The sequence below is a fragment of the Cetorhinus maximus genome, chromosome 19 (genome assembly GCF_964194155.1).
Source record: "Cetorhinus maximus chromosome 19, sCetMax3.hap1.1, whole genome shotgun sequence".
Taxonomy (NCBI): Eukaryota; Metazoa; Chordata; class Chondrichthyes; order Lamniformes; family Cetorhinidae; genus Cetorhinus; species Cetorhinus maximus.
In genome coordinates, this window is record NC_135897.1 from 75,418,027 (window position 1) to 75,437,756 (window position 19,730).

General features: G+C 40.8%; 1 protein-coding gene across 1 annotated transcript in view; it reads right to left on the minus strand.

The window, feature by feature from the left end:
• rasa2 (RAS p21 protein activator 2) overlaps positions 1–19,730 on the minus strand; it is a 148,804-nt gene that overhangs the window by 112,195 nt on the left and 16,879 nt on the right. The window contains exon 2 of the mRNA XM_078564162.1: positions 4,745–4,862. Coding sequence (XP_078420288.1) covers positions 4,745–4,862 — 118 coding nt within the window. The remainder of the gene's footprint in view (positions 1–4,744; positions 4,863–19,730) is intronic.

The following is a 19,730-nucleotide window of genomic DNA, read 5'->3' on the forward strand; positions in this document are numbered from 1 at the left end:
AAACAGTGAGCGATCAGCCAACAAAACATTGAAAATCAAGTCTGGAGGTAACAAAGGCATAGACAAGGGTTTCAACAACAGATCAGTTGAGGCAGTGATGGGCAACATTGCAGAGATGGAAATAGGTGGTCTTGCTGAAGACAAGGATTTGGGATTGGACGTTCAGCTCAAGATCAAATAGGATGATTGCAAATAGTCTAGTTCAGCCTCAAATGGTAGCTGAGGTGATGAATGAAATAGGTGGCTGAATTTGCAGCAGCGACTGAAAGCAGTGGCTTTGTTCTTCCCAATATTTCATTGGATATATTCCTTCACATCCAATGTTAGGTGTCAGATAAACAGCATGACAAATCAGAGGCAGTGAAGGGACTGAGATGATGGTGAGCTGGGTGCCAACAGCACAAATATGAAATCTGATATCTTTACAGGTGACAGCACTGAGAGGCAGCATGTAGATGAGTAATAAGAGGGGCCCGCAGATATATCCTTGGGTAAATCTAGAGGTAACATTATGTGGAAAGAGAAGTCAATACAAGAGATTTTCTGGCTGCCACTACAGAACGCATATCCATCAGCAACTATTCAACTCCCTGCCCACCCAACCTCAGCCAGCTCTCTCTCTCCCTCCACAAATGATTGTCAAAGATGGAAAGCCAGAATATGTCTGTTGGTTGAGGGAAAATGGACTTGCACTTACGTAGCATCTTTCACAACCACTGGACATCCCAAAGTGCTTTACAGCCAATGAAATACTTTTGAAGTGTAGTGACTGTTGGAAACGTGGCAGCCAATTTGCATACGGCAAGCTGCCACAAATAATATGATAATATCCAGATAGTCTGCTTTTCTCAGTTGATTGAGAGATAAATATTGGCGCGGTCACTAGGGGTAACTCCCTGCTCTTCTTCAAAATAGTGCCATAGGATCTTTTAAGTCAAACGAGGCCTCATTTAACATCTCATCTGAAACATGGCACCTCTGACAGTACAGCACTCCCTCAATACTGCACTGGAGTGCGAGCTTTTTTTATTTTTGGGCTCAAATTCTAGATGTGAATCCACAACCTGCTGACTCAGGTTGCATTACCAACTGATGCTCAGTTGGCACAAATTGAGATTTAAACCTTGATCGCCAGGTCAAGAGTCCAACACTACAACCCACTAGTTACTGGATCACTTAATACCTATAAATAAACAGAAAGCAACCACAAATAGAAGCAACTACAACTGGAAAAGGCTATGATTAGAATATACTTCCATATTTGAAATACCTTAAATGAAAACTAAAGTAATCCATTGTATTAAGTTAACTGCCTGGCCACAGTATAACTTGAGATACTATATACCTCCGCATTATAAATTAATACAGTTGGAATGAATAATAAACAGAATCCACACTCCCAGCTTCATTCAGATTCAGGGAATTTCCCCTTTTCCAGTTCATATTTAATGAAAATGTTTTTTTCAAGCATACTGCAGATACTTTTCATGCAGCTCTCCCCACTCCCCATTTACATAACACAAACTTCAAAAAGATCATACCATTTATGTCAATTTATTGCAGCAAGTTTTGTTTTCTAAAAGCATCATATCTGCTTTAGGTATGAATGTTCTCCTACTACCACTGCGCACTTATTCAGAAATGAGATCTGCTAATGACTCAGTTGGTTAAAGCAATGAATAAGTTAATCAAGGGGATCCCAATTCAATTCCTCCCCAGTACTGAGTTACTTGATCTAAACCAGAGCTGTGCAGAGACATGTTTTTGATTTTAAGGTTGGGCTAGGAGGAAAAAGATTGGTGGTATAGTAAATAGTACAGTGGGGAGCATAAAAGCTCATTCAAAGCAGTACTGCATTGAGCAAGAAATCAATATTAATGCATTACAGGCTACAGCCTATAATTAAAACCCTACATTACACATTGTCTCATTATCTGTTTCTGCAATACTGCCCTCACAATCAAGGTTAGGGCATGATTGCACAAATGCCTGGTTTGGAAGCTCCACGGGGTCATTTAGGACAAGAATAGTATTCGTTTCCAAATAATAAGGTTTGAGATCTCATCTGGTATCAAGAAAATGGTGCCACATCCAGTAAATTCAGCACAGTATATTTCGCTAGGAAAGTTTGGTCTACTATCTGGACAAACAGTACATAGAGACTGTCCTAATCCTCACCACCCCCAACTTACCTCATACACACAACGCGCACACAGAAGAGGATATAGGTCTGCTTGTTATGACCTGCCTAAATTCATTGCCCAAGAGACAGTAAATAGAAAGCTTTGATGACAAGATACAAGAACATAGGAAATAGGAGTAGACCAGACAGCCTGGTGAGCCTGCGCCATCAGTCAATCATGACTGATCTTTGGCTTCAACTCCACTTTCCCACCCACTCCCTGTCCCCCTTGAGTTTCCCGAGACACCAAAAACCTGTCCATCTCAGCCTCAAATAACTCCAATGATGGAACATCCGCAAAGGTGATCGCCTCTCATTCTTCTAAACTCGAGTGTGTATCGGCTCAATTTACTCAGCCCCTCATCATAGATGTAAAGGTTGAACCTGAATTTAATAGGACAGGTGTGCCATTACTAATCGCTGTATTAAATCAGACTCTTATTTGTGTAGTTTATACGCAACTTTTAAAAAATTCATTTACAGGAAGTGGGCATCGCTGGCTAGGCCGGCATTTATTGCCTATGTCTAATTGCCCTTGAGAAGGTGGTGAACTGCCTTCTTGAACTGCTGCAGTCCCTGTGGTGTAGGTACACCCACAGTGCTGTTAGGGATTTTGACCCAGCAACAGTGAACGAATGGCAATATAGTTCCAAGTCAGGCTGTTAAGTGGCTTGGAGGGGAACTTGCAGGTAGTGGTGTTCCCATGTGCCTGCTGCCCTTGTCCTTCTAGATGGTAGCAGTCGTGGGTTTGGAAGGTGCTGCCTAATGAACCTTGGTGAGTTCCTGCAGTGCATCTTGCAGATGGTACACACTGGTATTACTGTTAGTTGGTGTTGGAGGGAGTGGATGTTTGTGGAAGGGGTGCCAATCAAGCAGACCGATTTATCCTGGAAGGTGTTAAGCTTCTTGAGTGCTGTTGGAGCTGAACTCATCCAGGCAAGTGTGGAGTATTCCATCACACTACCAACTTGTGCCTTGAGATCCATAGGATGAATTTACATGCCGCCAAAAGGTTAGAATTTTGGCATCATGTAATCCTTACAAAACTAAATAAGCCAAAGTAATAGAGTGGAAAAGCTTCTTGCCTCTTCACTTTGAACTTCTTTCAGTTTTGTTGTTTCGTGCAACTTGTACACCCAGTTGCATTCTTTTCCTCTTTGATCAATTATTTTTATTTCCCCCCTATCTCCCTAGGGATAGGGATAGGGAAATAGAAACTAATGATAACTAGAGGGGCTGGGAATTGTTTAAAAATGCTAAGTTAAAAAAGAAATCACTGGATCTTCCTCGTGTATTGCTCACCTTTCTCGTTGCACTCGGTATTAAATGTTTGACACTGATGTTCACTAATCTTACAAAATGTAGCATGTCAAAGCTCCTAAAAGGTTGTACTCAGGGTTCACTATGGGAAAAAGTTGAGGGAGATGGGCTGTGAAGAGAAGCAGTGCAAAGGATTACCATAAATTAAGACAGCTATTTATCGTACTAAACGCAACCCTAATGCAGCTGTGCACAGAATATACAAAAATCCATAAAAACAAATCTACATCTTTTGAGGACTGCACAGGAATTTAAAGCCATTTGGAAGTCATGCATGTATTGTGGCTGGGGGAAGCAACAAGTTAATTGAGTGGCCAAAATCAGTAAGCGGGCATTTCATAGACTAAATACAAAAGTCATCCTGGAAATAAAAGAGAAAGGTAAGTGATATCAAAAAAAGCACCAATTACCCCTGAGGTTTGGTTAATTCGAATATCTCAACTCAGTGTAAAAATGGATCGATGCTGCTATAATTTTGGTCATCACCACTATCCATTTTTTAAGATTGCCCCAACACATGCGAAAATAGTCTGAAACAGCTTTGGCAACTTGCAAATATGGCTCAGGCTACAGTCTTCACACCAAACGAGGGAGAGGAGGAGAAGAAAAAATAGACCACAAACCCCAACAGATAGAAATTAAAGCAGGAGGTTACTAAATGCAGATGTACAAATTAATTCAAGGTAGAAATAGCGTTCCCTTCACTGTACTACTGGCTCCACTTATAGCAGTGACACCAACGAGCAATGCTCATGGTGCCTACTCATGTAACTGTTAAGTTAGAAATGGTGAAACAGCATACAAACTCAAAATGCTTGTGTAAAAAAAACGGGTGCTTTTCAAATAGAGAGCTGACGCAAATGTGATCATTGAAATAAATTATGATACCAGTCAGATCTTTTGAAATATTAAGCTGCAAATGGTGTCACTGCAGGCTGCTGGAGGTGTTGCATTAGCGGCTTTTAATACAGGAGCTAACTGAATTGCTCCGAGGGAAATCACAAGTCTGCCTAGCACTGATTTCAAGATGCACTTGCCCATTCTACAGTGCTCTAATGCCAAAATTCCAGAAATATTTTTTTTTGTTAATTTCGGCAAAGCCTCATATAATCATTACATGTATCTTCTCTAATTCAGCTTTCTGCTCTCCGACATTGCAGTTCCCAATCTTCCTCTCACTACAGGACTGAGTAGCTACAAGTGACATTTATGAGAGATCTGGAACCATGCTGCAGTGATTACCTTAAAGATTTATCAACGACTTTTGTCCGATAAACCTCTTCTTGGTCCAGTTTTATAGTACAGAAACAATCTCGCATCTTGTTTGGACCATGGCATGGAGGTAGGTTCTTGGCTTCGCCTGTTAAACAAGATAGCAATGTTTAAAATAGCTCACAGAAACAATAAATGTATAGCTTACCTGCATAACACAATGCCATATCCCAATGTAACAGAGCTTTTCTATCACAATAAATGTAATCAGGAAGGATGTGGTAACGCAGTAAGGATTTCAGAAAAACCAAAAGCTCCCCAGCCAGTATAGACACGGGTTCACACCGTAGTTCCTGACAGTTAGTTCTCAATTGCAAATGCCATAACAAAGGGACACATGTACACTTCACCCCAGGTCATTTTCAGAGAATTCATAATAAAGCAGCTGAAGACCTATTATGCTGTGTGAAAAACCTACAAGGTCATTTAATACTGCACATTGTGAAGATGTATTCTGTACGGCAATTCAGACTTAAGCAACATTTATCACAAAACAAAGTTATATTACAGCACAGTGGAAAAAGAAACCTTCTCATGACTCAATTGAAAATGACAGTAATTCTGCAAAAACTCAGACCAGACAGGTCCCAAAGCCTCTCTTTCCTTCAAAAAATTGCCAAACAAAGGAAAAGACAAACCCTATATTACTTGAAAGGCCTTAAAGAACTGTAAAAAACAACTCAGCTTATGAATGACACAGGAATGGATAAAGGAGTTTATTAGAAATTATTGACAAAAGCGAAGATTTTTTCTTCGATTTCCCTAGAGGAAATCACCTCTGTTTACCACTTTCTAATTCAACTGCCACTAGCACATGTTGATGCAACATTCAGCAGTACAGGTCATCTCCACTTACTGAGGATGTACATTGAAATATCTGTATTACAAAAGCATTGCTAAGAACATACAATATTTACTCCAGATCCACAAACATTTACACTTACTGCTGAAAGTGTGTAAACACTAAGTCATCCTTGGAGCATAGTTTCAAACTGCTCCCTAACAGTAATAGCCAAAATTGCTATTTTTTCCATTTCTATGTTACTGCTAGTTTTCTGAACCTTCCTTTCACAGAAAAAATGGGAGTGAAATTTTCAATACTGTTTCTGCTTGGGAAAATTAAAACAAGCAGCTAGGAATTAGTTCAATTGCTGAGATGGGCTTAATTGAATGATACAGCAGCTAAACTCTAACAAAATGTCTATAAAATATTGATTTTTCTGCAACAGTTGGATTAATTGGTTTCAGTTGCTATTAGCAGATGACGACAGCCAGGAAGCACAGGTTCTACCAGAGACAAAACACCCAGCAAACCAAACACCACAGGAGGTTTAAATCAAATCACTGTTCTATGCTAAACAGCATTGTAAATTAATATAGTGATTGTCAAAATCAATGCTTTATTATAAACAGAACCAGACTAGTAAATCGAAGTTCTTCTAGTTAGACAAGATCAGATAGAATGCTTAAAATGAGACTTTAAAAGAGAAAATTGGAAAAATCAATTTCCACTGGTTGGTGAATTGGTAACTAAAGGGCATAAATTTAAATCAAAATTAAAACGATGAGAGGAGAAGTGAAGTTTTCTTAATACAGAATGTTAAGACACTCAACTTCATACAAGCAACCATGCTGGAAACAAGAATTCATAATAGTTTTTAAACAAGGGAATAAGGACTTTTTAAAAAAAGGCTATGGTGAAAAGGACATGGGATGAGCAGCTAGTTCTTTGAGAGCCAGCACAGGCTTGGTGAACTAACTGGCCTCCTCTTGTGTCTGTAAATGATTTTGGGAATCAGCACTTCTGTAACCCGACCATTCTGAATACAGGCAAGCTGACCTAAGCACAGCTCTACTATATCTGCATCTTGACTATTGCACCAGACATCATCTGAGGCTGCAGCGACAGATGTCTAGAGGGTTTAAAAGTCATCCTCAGATAACACAACAGATTAGAGAAAGGCAGAATTATTTGCATATGTTGAGGGAGAATTTCCTAAATTCTCAACAAAAATACGTTTAAGGTAAAACTGAAGTGCACAAAGCTACATTTAAAGTTCATGGAAAATGATGTGATCACCTCCAACATATCTCACTTTTTTCCTTTGACTGACAGGTTGCCATTTAGTGTGATAGTTAACCAGCTCAGCAAAACATTAGAAATCACATCTTGGAACAAAAAGCAGATTTCTAAAAAAATACCTGTATTTGGAATGCTGGCTTTAAAACAGCTGGCTTTACATTTTTAGCTGAGTGGAATCTCTAGTGGAGGCATCAGTATTCTTCAGGCTATTTTGCTATTTTTAAATTTGCAAGCCCTACACGCAAAGCACTTAAGGGAATCCTAAGCATTTCTAGACTTTGGTGACTAACAACTACAAACTGTTGGGTTGGGCATTTCCAAATGACTAATAAGGAGTTATTCAACAGGAAAAGGTTTTAATGATCATAATCCCTGGGTAGCATTCACATCCTTAACATGCATCAGAAATATAAATCAATATGAAAATATAAAGCAACTCAACCAGGAAATATGATCAATCACAATTTTGCAACTTCCTTTTTCAGTCTGAATTTATTTCCAGTTAGTAGTGACATGTACTAACTCCCCCTTATGCTGGGAAGCAATATAAACCATAGTCAGCCAGCTTGTAGAAAGTTTTTTTTAAAAAGAGTTTCCACTTTATTTTCACACAAATCTCACGCGGTATCTATAAAAACAGGTGAAACATTGGGGGGAACTTTAACATCCAAAAACAGGCAGGTTTGATACAGGTGCGATGTTAAAACGTTCAAATGAGTCAAACAATGATTCCTGACCCCAACCTGACAGTTTCAACAGGGGTAGGTCAGGGGATGGGATACTAACTCACGCTAGGAAGCAGGTTGGCAATTTAAATATTATAACAAGGTTGCATGCCTCATACAGAATCACTATTATAAATTTAACCCTGGGCTGGTTGAGTTTTCTGGGCCTTGGGAAGCCTGGCAGATAAAGGGAGTTGAATTCACCCACCTCTCCTGCCAATTGGATACTAATCACACCAACCCAATTTCTATCCTCCAAACTCCTCCACCCATTTGATTTCCTCCTGAGTTCCTCTGATCCATCACCTCCCGAACTGTGGCCTGATGCAAAAGCATTACTCGGCTAACAGCCTGTCAGCCTCACAATTTGGTTGACAATGGATGGGAAATTGAGACAATGAATGTTAATCAAGTCCTCTCATTAAATTCAGTAGGTCCTGTGGGAAACCCGTTCTTCTGGGTTCCTGACCTTAAGGCAGCCCAACTCCTGCTCCAAGTCCCGCCTCCAAGTTAATATCCAGCCTACTGAAAGAGGAAGCTCTGTAATAGAACAAAATTTTTTCTAAACACGTGCTCTTCCTCTTAAGATAGTGACTTGCTGGATTATGGTTTCATTGCCCACAAACATCACCATCCTTAATGATGGGGGAACCCAGCACATCAGTGCAAAAGGCAAGGCTGAAACATTTGCAGCCATCTTCAGCCAAAGGTGCCAAGTGGATGATCCATCTCGGCCTCCTCCTGAAGTCCCCAGCTTCACAGATGCCAGTCTTCAATCATTTGATTCACTCCACGTGATTTGAAGAAACGGCTAAAGGCACTGGGTGCTGCAAAGACTATGGGCCCTCACAACAGTTTTGCAAGAGTACTGAAGACTCGTGTTCCAGCACTAGCCACGTCCCTAGCAAAGCTGTTCCTGTACAGCTACAACACTGGCATCTACCCAGCAATGCAGAAAATTGCCCAGCTGTATCCTGTCCACAAAAAGCAGGACAAATCCAACCTGGCCAATTACTACCCCAGCCTATGGTCTTATCAACAAAATGATGGAACTTCTCGGTGGTAGTACTATCAAGCAGCACTTACTCAGTAATAGCCTGCCAGTAATGCTCAGATTAGGTTCTGCCAGGGCCATTCTGCTCCCTCATTACAACCTTAGTCCAAACATGGACAAAACAGCTAAACTACAGAAGCGGTGAGAGTGACTGCCCTTGACATCAAGGCAGCATCTGACCAAGTGTGGCATCAAGGAGCCCTAGCAATACTGGAGTCAATGGGAACCAGCAGGGGGGGGGGTTTAATAACTCCGCTTGTTGGAGTAATACCTAGCACAAAGGAAGGTGGTTGTTGGTCTCAGTCCCAGGACATGGCTGGCGTTCCTCAGGTTAGTATCCTAGACCTAACCATCTTCAGCTGCTTCATCAATGACCTTCCCTTCATCATAAGGCCAGAAGTCGGAACACTCGCTGATGATTGCACAATGTTCAGCACCATTTGCGACTCCTCAGATACTGATGCAGTGCATGTCCAGATGCAGAAGGTCCTGGGCAGCATTCAGGCTTGGGCTGAAAATGGCAAGTAACATTCATGCCTCACAAGTGCCAGCCAATGACCATCTCCAACAAGAGGGAATCTAACCATCTCCCCATGATATTCAATGGCATTACCATCGCTGAATCCCCCACTATCAACATCTTGGGGTTTACCATTGACCAGAAACTGAACTGGACCAGCCATATAAATACTGCAGCTACAAGAGCAGGTCAGAGGCTGAGAATTCTGCAGAGAATAACTCACCTCCTGACTCCACAAAGTCTGTCCACCATTTACAAGGCACAAGCCAGGAGTGTGATGGAACAATCTCCACTAGACCAGGTGAGTGCAGCTCCAACAACACTCAAGAAGTTTGACAATATCCAGTACAAAGCAGCCCACTTGATTGGCCTCCCCATCCACCAAAACAAGCAATGACTCCCTCCACCACCAATGCACAGTGGCAGCAAAGCGCACCATCTACATGATGCATTGTAGTAACTCACCAAGGCTCCTTCAACAGCATCTTCCAAACCCACACCCTCTACCACATAGAAGGACAAGGGGAGCAGATGCATGGGAACACCATCAACTGCAAGTTTCCCTCCAATTCACACACCATCCTGACTTGGAACTATATCACTTTTCCTTCACTACCACTGAGTCAAAATCCTGGAACTCCCTTCCTAATAGCACTGTGGGTTTTCCAACACCACACGGACTACAACAGCTCAAGGCAGCAATAAATGATGGCCTAGCCAGTGACGCCCACATTCCAAGAATGAATAAAAAATTGCCAAAAACCAGGACCTTGAGCAAGTGACCATTTTTCAAACAACCTGCCAACAGCTGGCAGCATAAGACATTTCAGGGATGTACAGACAAGGATACAATTAAACCTAATCCCTGCCCAAAGTGGACATTAATACACATGCACGCTGCAGCACAATTGAATGACTAGCAATCAGAAGCAAGAACACAAGTCATTTTTTTGTCCCTTTCCTACAGCAAGGCTGCTCAGTCCAACTGTCACAGTCCACTGGAAGCATGAAACATACCTGCTCTGCATGGCTTAGTTTCAATCACATCATACAAAGTGATTTTTTTTTGGATACAAAAGAATGTCATGTTTAAGATGGCACAAATAAACAGAAGTCGTAAAACAGCGGATGCTGAAATCGCCACAGACTCAATAGCTCCTCCAAACCAAGCAGTATCCCGTAAATTGAATGAGTGCCCATTTTGACTGTATACAGATTAACAACTGTCTCTACAATTAATTCAATTCATGAGATCCTCCAAGCTACTTTATCAAACTCACATGGTGTGTTGCCTTGTTGGTGCTAAGGCAGAGCATATCATGGATAAGTGCAGAATATTTTGCAGAGGAGAATGGGAACAGATTGAAATTGTGGTCCATGTTGAAAACAGTGACACCTGATTGAATAAGGTTGAAGTCCTGCAGTCAGCAGGGAGCTTGGGAACAAATTGAAGACAAGAACCTCAAAAGGGGGTAATTACATAGCGAGCGGTTAGGGTTTGGAATGCACTGCCTGAGTGTTGGTGGATACAGGTTCAATTGAAGCATTCAAAATGGAATTAAACTGTTATCTGAAAATGAAGAACGTGCACGGTTACAGGGAGAAGGCAGGGAAACGGCACTAGACAAGTTGTTCATTTGGAGAGCCAGTACAGACACAATGGGCCAAATGGCCTCCATCTGTGCCATAAAGATTCAGTGATCTTCTAAATTACTCCTAATGCTACATGCTGCTGTGTACAAGAGCAGTAAGATAAGGCAGATTAATTTCTGAAGAAATGGTGCCGAAGGGAGGGGATCAGAATCCTGGGAAATTGAAACTATAGGGGGACCCATGTTAAAATGGACAAGTTGTACCGCAACAAGACTAAGACCAATGCCTTGATAGGATAGTTAGCTAGTGCTGTGGGTGGAGGGTTTAAGCTAATTTGGAATCAGGAGGAACACTATAACAAAGTATAGAGTAGTAAATCAAGATCACAAAGGAAGGTGTTATCTTTTAATGAATCAGCCAATGATCACAAACCATTCAGAATACTGTGTGGAATTCTGGTCAGCCTGTAACAGGAATAACTTTATCTTCCTTGGGTGAGTGAAGAGGTAAAAATTACAAATGATTTCAGCTGTCAGGCAAAACAGGTCAAGAAAATCAGACCTGTTTCCTTGGTTGAAAGGGGTGTGGTGTGATACAGGCGGGAGATTCCAAAGTGACCCAATTCAAACTTGCATTTAAGTTGTTCATCAAGGTGAAAGATTTGTGTATTACCAAGCACAAATTGTTAAAAAAATAGCAAGAATAATCAGTGCAGTCAGATGGATTTTAAAAAAACTTCAAGAGTAATGGATTTGTGAACGAGTTACCAGGAAAGGCAAACAGTATAAATGGATTCAAGAGAAATGATGAGAAGGTGGATCAATTAAGCTATCAAATGGAATATCCTACCTGGTTGGCAATCATCATGTAGGATACATTCAAACAGATTTTTGGCCAATATTTGTGATGGTGGTACCAGATGTTTCACCTCCAAAGGTCACAATAAATTGAGCTTTATGAAATAAATCTTGTTCAATTAGTACAGTGGTTCAAAAATCTCTAGGCATCACACAAATCACAACTGGAAGATATATTTCACTACCTGGGGAGGATAAAGAATGAATCATAACTTCTTGCTCCAAATTGAATTCCATGAGCTCTGCATATTAATGGACTCAGTTTTCTGGAAGAGCACCAAATAACAAACTGCTTCAATTTTCCATTATATGGTTTACTACTGGAAGGGTTATCTGGAAGCCATTAAAGTATCTGTCACAGAAGGAAGTCACAGCAGCCAAATTAATCCCAAGGAAACCTGCTGGGCACAGATGACGTGCCTAACCCAACCATTGGAATAACATTTTTTGTGGTGCAATGAGATTGTACCAACATTGCTCACCAGAATATCAAAGAACAATGATTGCTATGGTAGAACTGTTCCCTTTATGTGATTTGAGTCTTGTGCATACTCTGGGACAAGATTAGCTACAAAAACAAATAGAAACATTTTCAATGGCAAAAATGTTGATTATAATTCTAGAATGTCAACTGGTACAAAGAATCAGTAACACAAACTATCAGGTAACTAAGTCTGTTTAACAATTACTTCAGACACCTAAGTGAAATATCTACTTGAGGATGTATCAAGCCTGACTTTGAGTCACTGTTGAACTGTGCATATCACTGGGTGCTGAGCACCAAGAATGATCAAATGATTGTGGCACAAATGATTGATTACTGTTAAGTCCCATCACAGAACAATGGAAACAAGCCTGGGTTGCTGAATGGCTTTTTTTAAGATTGCGTATTTGAATCACAGCAAGATTTTAGAGCAACACAAAGTGCACCAAAACAGCTTACAATATCCAGTCTGCCTTGGAAATCAAAAAATGGTTATGGTTAGTTAGCTCAGTTGGCTAGGTGGTTAGAGTGTGATGTAGAATGACACCAACAGCGGGGTTCAATCTCCATGCCATTTGTTCATGGACGCCTGCCTACTCACGTTGCCCCACGCTTGCAGAATGGTGCCTCTCAAGCTATATACAGGTCAAGTATCCTTTATCCATAAATCTGAAAAACGGACACATCCCAAAACCACACTTTTTTTGAACCTCATCGACATTCAGCGTGAGAATCCACGACCTGAGCCAACACAACCCTAGCCAACACAAACCTTGCCTGCCGCACCCGAACTATAAGACCCTGGTGTGAGCCAACATGACCTGAACCGACATGAAGGTCACTGACTGCACCCGACCTTTAGCGCGGAAAGTCCAGTTATTTGTCTGCTCATCGACACTCTGAACCCTCTCCTACAAGCAGAATCGCAGATGGCACCATCGGTGGGAACTTATTACAAGTACCCTGTATTTATTATTCATTGATACATCTTACTTTTCTAGCCATTTTATTTACTTTCGACTATAGCTAGTGTCTGCTTAGGCTATTGCAATGTAAGTAAACCTAGTCCAGTATGCGGTATCCAAAAACTAAAATTATCTGAAATCCAAAACACAATCGGCTCCAAGGATTTTGAATAAAGGATATTTGACCTGTATAACCAATCGTCTCTAATGGAGAGGTTCCTATGGTCCTTTGTGGACTATGGCTAATTACCTTACCTTTTACTTGGCAAACCCCACAAGAACATTAGGAGATCAAATTCCCCATAAATCAAGTTACGCATATTTTGAGATCCTCAGCCAAAGCTCAACGGTTAGAGCAAGTCCTTCTAGGTTGATGCGGTAACATGCTCTTGACCAGTCATACTAGAAGCAATAATTGTTCAAACAAAAGTTACTAGCAAGCATTTAATGATGGGACGAATAACCTCTTTCTTCTCCAAATTCAAAACTTTTCACTTGGCCTGCCTAAAAAAATTAAGCTTAGGAGCATAGTCTCCAATGTCATCGAATGATATTGTGCTGGTGGTCAACATTCGACCCATCATCCCTGTGCTGGTTCTTTGAAAGAGCTATCCAATTAGTGCCATTCCCCACGGACATGCAATTCTTTCCCTTCCAAGAATTTAATTTCTATTTGCTTCCACTAGTCTTTCAGACACTGCATTTCACACCATAACACACTGCTTAAATGAATTCCATATGAAGCCTCTGTTTTTTTTTGTTAATTACCTTAAATTTGGGACCCCAGTTACTGATCCTTATGACTGTTAATAGTTTCTCCTTACTTGCTCTATGAATGCCTTTCATGATTTGAACACTTCCAATATATCTCCCCTTAAAATTCTCTGTGTGAATGAGAACAATCTCAGCTTCTCCAATCTCTCCACATAACTAAAGTTTCTTATTCCTGGTGCCATTCTAGTAAACCTTCTATGCACCCTCATGAAGGCTATGACATCCTTCCTAAAGCGTGGTGCCCAATATTGGTCACAATATTCGTGCTGGACCTAACGAATGCTTCATAAAGGTTTAACATAACTTCTTTGCTTTTGCACTCTGTGCCTCCATTTATAAAGCCAAGGGCTCTATATACACTTTTAAACAGCATTCTCAACTTGGTCTGCCACCTCCAAAGATTTATGTACCCTCCCCCCCACCATAGTCTCCCTGCCCGTCTATTAAATTTGTACCAGTTTCTGTCATCTCCTCAATCTTCAAAACAATATTAATCACCTTACATTTCTAACTTACAGGCCACCTTGGATACAAGGACTGCAATATGCACAAAAGAACCAAATTGAAGCATGTGATCATGAATTCCTGACAACTAAGAATCACAAATGGGAAAGGCATGGCCTCACCTTGTCCCCCACCATCTACCAAAGTGACTTCTAAAATAGCTTTGGTAAAATTCAGTAGCCAAGCAGTACCTAAATTGAAGGAGGAAAAAAAACACATTTTCAGTGGTATTACCAGCCAACAATCTTGATACAGGATTCAGCACTTTCCAGCCCAGGAAATGTTTTTACATATACTCCTTCGTAACATGTGCCAGTACCAAGCAACACAGGGTTCTTGGGCAGCTCAGATTTTATACAGCTTTTTCCAATAAAAAATATATTTCTTGGAGGGCTAAGTGGAAGCAAGTCAAGCCCATTAACAGAATTTCAATGGAGCTGTGCTGTGATCTAGAGAGAAGAGTGGAGCCACTCTCAAAATTAGCAAAAGAAACAACAACCAGTGCCAGCCTACACCAGATGCCTCCATGGAGAAATGACTGTTTCAGCAATGCATTGAAACAGGTGTAGACTATTCAGTCACTGAAGCCTGTTCCACATTTCAATTAAGTTGTGGCTTTCTGTACCTCAGCTCCATTGATCCTCATTTTCTACATATCCTTTGATATTCTTACTAAAGTAAAATCACAGTCTTGAAAACTTCAATTGAGATCATTCACAGCTTTATGGGGAAGAAAAAATTTCTTCCCATTTCAATCCTAATTATTCTAGTTCTAAATTTAAGATGAAATCCAATTATTCTAGATTCTCCAACCAGAGGGAGTGGTAGTTCATAGATATCTAGCCTTTACAATTTTAAACACCAAATGCAGGTGGTGAAGCTCATTATTGCCACAACTGACAAAGTCCCATGTCCACTGACAACACAAAGCTGATCCTGTAATATCAGAACGAAGATATTGGGTTAGCAATCAATTCCACCCCTCCTTGCCTGGCAAGCGGTCAAGTTCTTAGGTTGAAGGGGTGGAAGAACAGGAATGGTTGGTCCCACCAGTTCCTGTCTTCCACCAAATCAAATCAGCTTAATCCAGACACAAGAGCGCCAACAGCCTTGGCAAGTGGGGGCTACTTTGAGTTTGAAAACCTCTTGGGGCTGATAACATTATTGATGCAGCATCCACACCAACTTCTGGAGTCATAGGGCCAACCCTGACCATGGCAGGAGTCACAGAAAGGTGAGAAGGGGCCATAATAATGTGCTAGGAGGAGCAGGGATGCTTCCCATGTCTCACAAGGTGTCTTTGGACCTCCCTAGCCTTGCCACGTCCTCTTTGCAATGGCATCATCTACCAAAGCCCTTGACTAACACTACATTTATTTGGGGCTCTGTTCCCTGGGGTCCCTGGCATATTCAAAATCATAACCTGATTTTTGCTCCCTCCAATTTCAGGCAGGAAATTGCCCTGGCTTCTCGCTGGTCTCCCCATGAGAGTTTTCTTTTTAAATGAACTGTCCTGCCTGTAACTCCAGTTAATCAACTCCATTGGATAAGACTCATTGCTGAACTTCTGAAATAGAAAATAGTGTAAACACCTAAAAGATTCATTGGCATCTGCAAAGAGAAAATGACATGTTTGGGAGCAAGCCCTCAAAACTGGATACTAAAGACAAACAAACCCTTTCATAAAAAAAAGGATGCAATCACAAATGATGACCTCCATTTGCGCATGGAGATTTTTTTTTTAAAAAGCTGATAGAAAGTGAAAACTGATGGATGATATACAAAGGTCAGAGTGGGGTGAGAAATATTGTGGCAAGAGGCGAGTAAACAAGTTATGCATCTCTGGTTGTTTGGAACAGTACCAGAGGAAGAGCAGTCAGATGTCAAGATGACGAGTCAATGAGGACATGCCAGACTGTTGCAGTCCACAGCATCTATAAAACAATCTTCTCACCAGGTATATTTTTGCCTCCTTTCTTGCCATAGACCATATTCAACCTTATTCTTTCATCACCATAATGCTTTTCCACTACCAGTTTTCACCTCTTTCCATGCTTAATTTAAAGTATTTCTAAATCAATTGGAGAATGAAAAAGAGAAGGCTGAGGGGTAACCTAGTAATGGCCTTCAAAATTATGGATGGCTTTGATAAAGTGGATAGAAAGTATATTTCCTTTTGTGGGGAAGAACATAATTAGAGTAACATTCGCACCATACAAGTGCCAGGCAATGACCACCTCCAACAAGAGAGAATCTAACCATCACCCGTTGACGTTTAATGGTATTACCATCACTGACTCCCCCACTATCAACATCTGGGGGGTTACCACTGACCAGAAACTGAACTGGACTAGCCATATAAATACTGTGGCTACAAGAGCAGGTCACAGGCTAGGAATCCTGCGGCAAGTAACACACTTCCTGACTTCCCAAAGCTTGTCCACCATTTACAAGGCACAAGTCAGGAGTGTGATGGAATACTCCCTGCTTGCCTGGATGAGTGCAGCTCCCACAACATTCAAGAAGCTTGACACCGTCCAGAACAAAGCAGCCTGCTGGAGTGGCACCTCATCCACAAACATTCACTCCCTCCACCACCGACACACAGTAGCAGCAGTGTGTACTATCTACAAGATGCACTGTAGGAATTCACCAAGGCTCTTTTGACAGCACCTTCCAAACCCACGACCACTACCATCTAGAAGGACAAGGGCAGCAGATACATGGGACCACCACCACCTGGAAGTTCCCCTCCAAGTCACTCACCATCCTGACTTGGAAATATATCACCGTTCCTTCACTGTCGCTGCATCTAAATCCTGGAACTCCTTTCCTAATAGCACTATGGATGCACCTAAGCCACGTGGACTGCAGCGGTTCAAGGCAGCAGCACACCACCACCTCCTCAAGGGAAACTAGGGATGGGCAATAAATGCTGGCCCAGCCAGCGAAGTCCACATCCCATAAAGGAATAAGAAAAAAATTAGAGGTCATTAATACAATTCATTTACCAAGAAATCAGGAATCAGGAGAAGCTTGACGTTTAGATGCTGAAGGCTTTTCACACTTGTTAGATCTTAGAGTTCCTTCTCTTGCACACAGCCTTCTCTCCTTTATACATATTTTCCCCTTTGAATGCAAATTCCCATTCTTTCACTATGACTTTGGACTTTTACCTCTCTAATAATAAAAATCTATCATAGTACTAATTTTACTAGTAATCCTTGGGAAAAATAAACACAATGTTTCTTAACTTCTTCTGACTAGGTGAAACATTGCACCCCCTCTTTTGAATTCAAGCTACTCTGGTTTATTTAAAAGTGTAAATGTTCTCTTTACATCTCTCATTCTAAAACTTCCCCCACATTTACCTATTTAGCATTTCAAAGCTAGCTTCTCTTCTTACATCAAAGCCTTCAGACCAGCTGCCTTTAATTCAATTAAGTCAACCCAACACACACAGGCCCATAAATACAGACCCCACTATTACTCTACTTTATAATAAATTCCAATAACATTATAAAAATTATTATATTTTCCTGACTGGGGGGCTAGATAAGCATGAGGGCAAAAGGAATTAGAGGGTTATGCTGAATGAGTTAGATGAGGAAAGATGAATGGAGGCTTGAGTGGATCAGAAATGCTTACATCAGCTGGTTGGGGCACACAATGTGTTTCTGTGCTGAATGGCCTGTGCAACTCTATGGCCTCCAGTGCATGCTGTTGACCTCTCCCATGATACAATATATCAGCCTATTAATGTCAATACTTAAGAATCCAACTTCCAATTCTCCATCTCAGTCAATGAAGATTATTCCAGCTATACACAGAGGATGCACTAATGAAGAATGAACATTCTGAAATCTTTGCTACAGAATCTGAAGGCAAGGCAATTCATGTAATTGACAAGTCTCCAGAAAAAATAAACAGTCAATGTTGATGAGCAGCTCAAAGTATCCCAATATTTACCCATTCAATTTTGGTTTTTCAACCATCATTGCTAATCCTACAATACAGAAACACGTCATTCGCTCCAACCAGTTGTTGCCAGTGTTTATGCTCCACTCAAGCCTCCTTACCCCTGCCCCACTCTCTTGCTCACCAATAGCAAAAAGTATATTTTATTCAGTAGGATTTTTTTTTCCCCCAGTTAACGTTCACAGAAGCACTGCTTGGGTTAATATAATCCAAGCACATTTCAAAGATTTCTGATGGAGAATACAAACAGTCAATTGCAAGTTAATAAGAAATCAAGCTGAACAAGAATATAGCTGTAGTACAGTTCTGGGCACCACACAAGGAAGGCCTTGGAGGCAGTATACCACAAATTCATCAGAATAATATCGGGATTATGATCTAATTGAATGGCTGAACAATACTGAGGGCTGAATGGTTTACTCCTGTTGTTCTTATGTTCCCAAGTATAACAGCAATGGTAGAAATTAGGCAGTAACTGCGTCACTTCTCATATGTCTTACTTCCAGAACTTTTAACAGGCAAATAACTCAACTGGCACAGCTTGTGTGTCGAGTGGTGCAATATGGATATGGTGCCCAAGGCAGCTTATATGGTAAGTTTGCCAACTCAGACAAATGAACAGGCAACAGCGAGAGAGATAAAAATTAGATGAACCGAAATATTTTTAAAAGCAGCAACAGGGTTTAAAAAAGGAATGTTGTTGTAAACTAGTCAAAGGGGAAGTGCCCAACGGTTACCAAATTCGCTTTCACACTAGGCTGTGGACATTGGGTAAACATTAGAGGGAATTTGCTTTTAAAATTATTTTGATATATGAATATGGCTTAAGGTAGCTAATTAAGTGCATCTCACCCTGACTGCAAAATGAATAATTAGTATTTGAGTGACAATCAATCTCATGCTTAGTGATGAAACAGTAATGATGTCACAACCAGAAGAAATGAGGAACAAGTCATGCATTAATCCATGGGCAGATTCAAAGGAGATAAATGGCACTGAAACAAAAAACTGTCAGTGTTAGGCAACTTTGCTTTTAAAACTTGCATTTACATAGATTTTATGGCAAGATGCCCAAAGCACTTCACAGCTAATGAATTACTTTTGACATGTGATAAAAACAAAAATCTGCGGATGCTGGAAATCCAAAACAAAAACAAAAATAAAAATACCTGGAAAAACTCAGCAGGTCTGACAGCATCTGCGGAGAGGAACACAGTTAACGTTTCGAGTCCGTATGACTCTTTCTGTTGGAGAGTCATACGGACTCGAAACGTTAACTGTATTCCTCTCCGCAGATGCTGTCAGACCTGCTGAGTTTTTCCACGTATTTTTATTTGTGTTTTTACTTTTGACATGCAGCTGCTGTTATCATGTAGATAAACTTGGCAGCCAATTTGCAAACAGCAAGAGGTCGCAAAT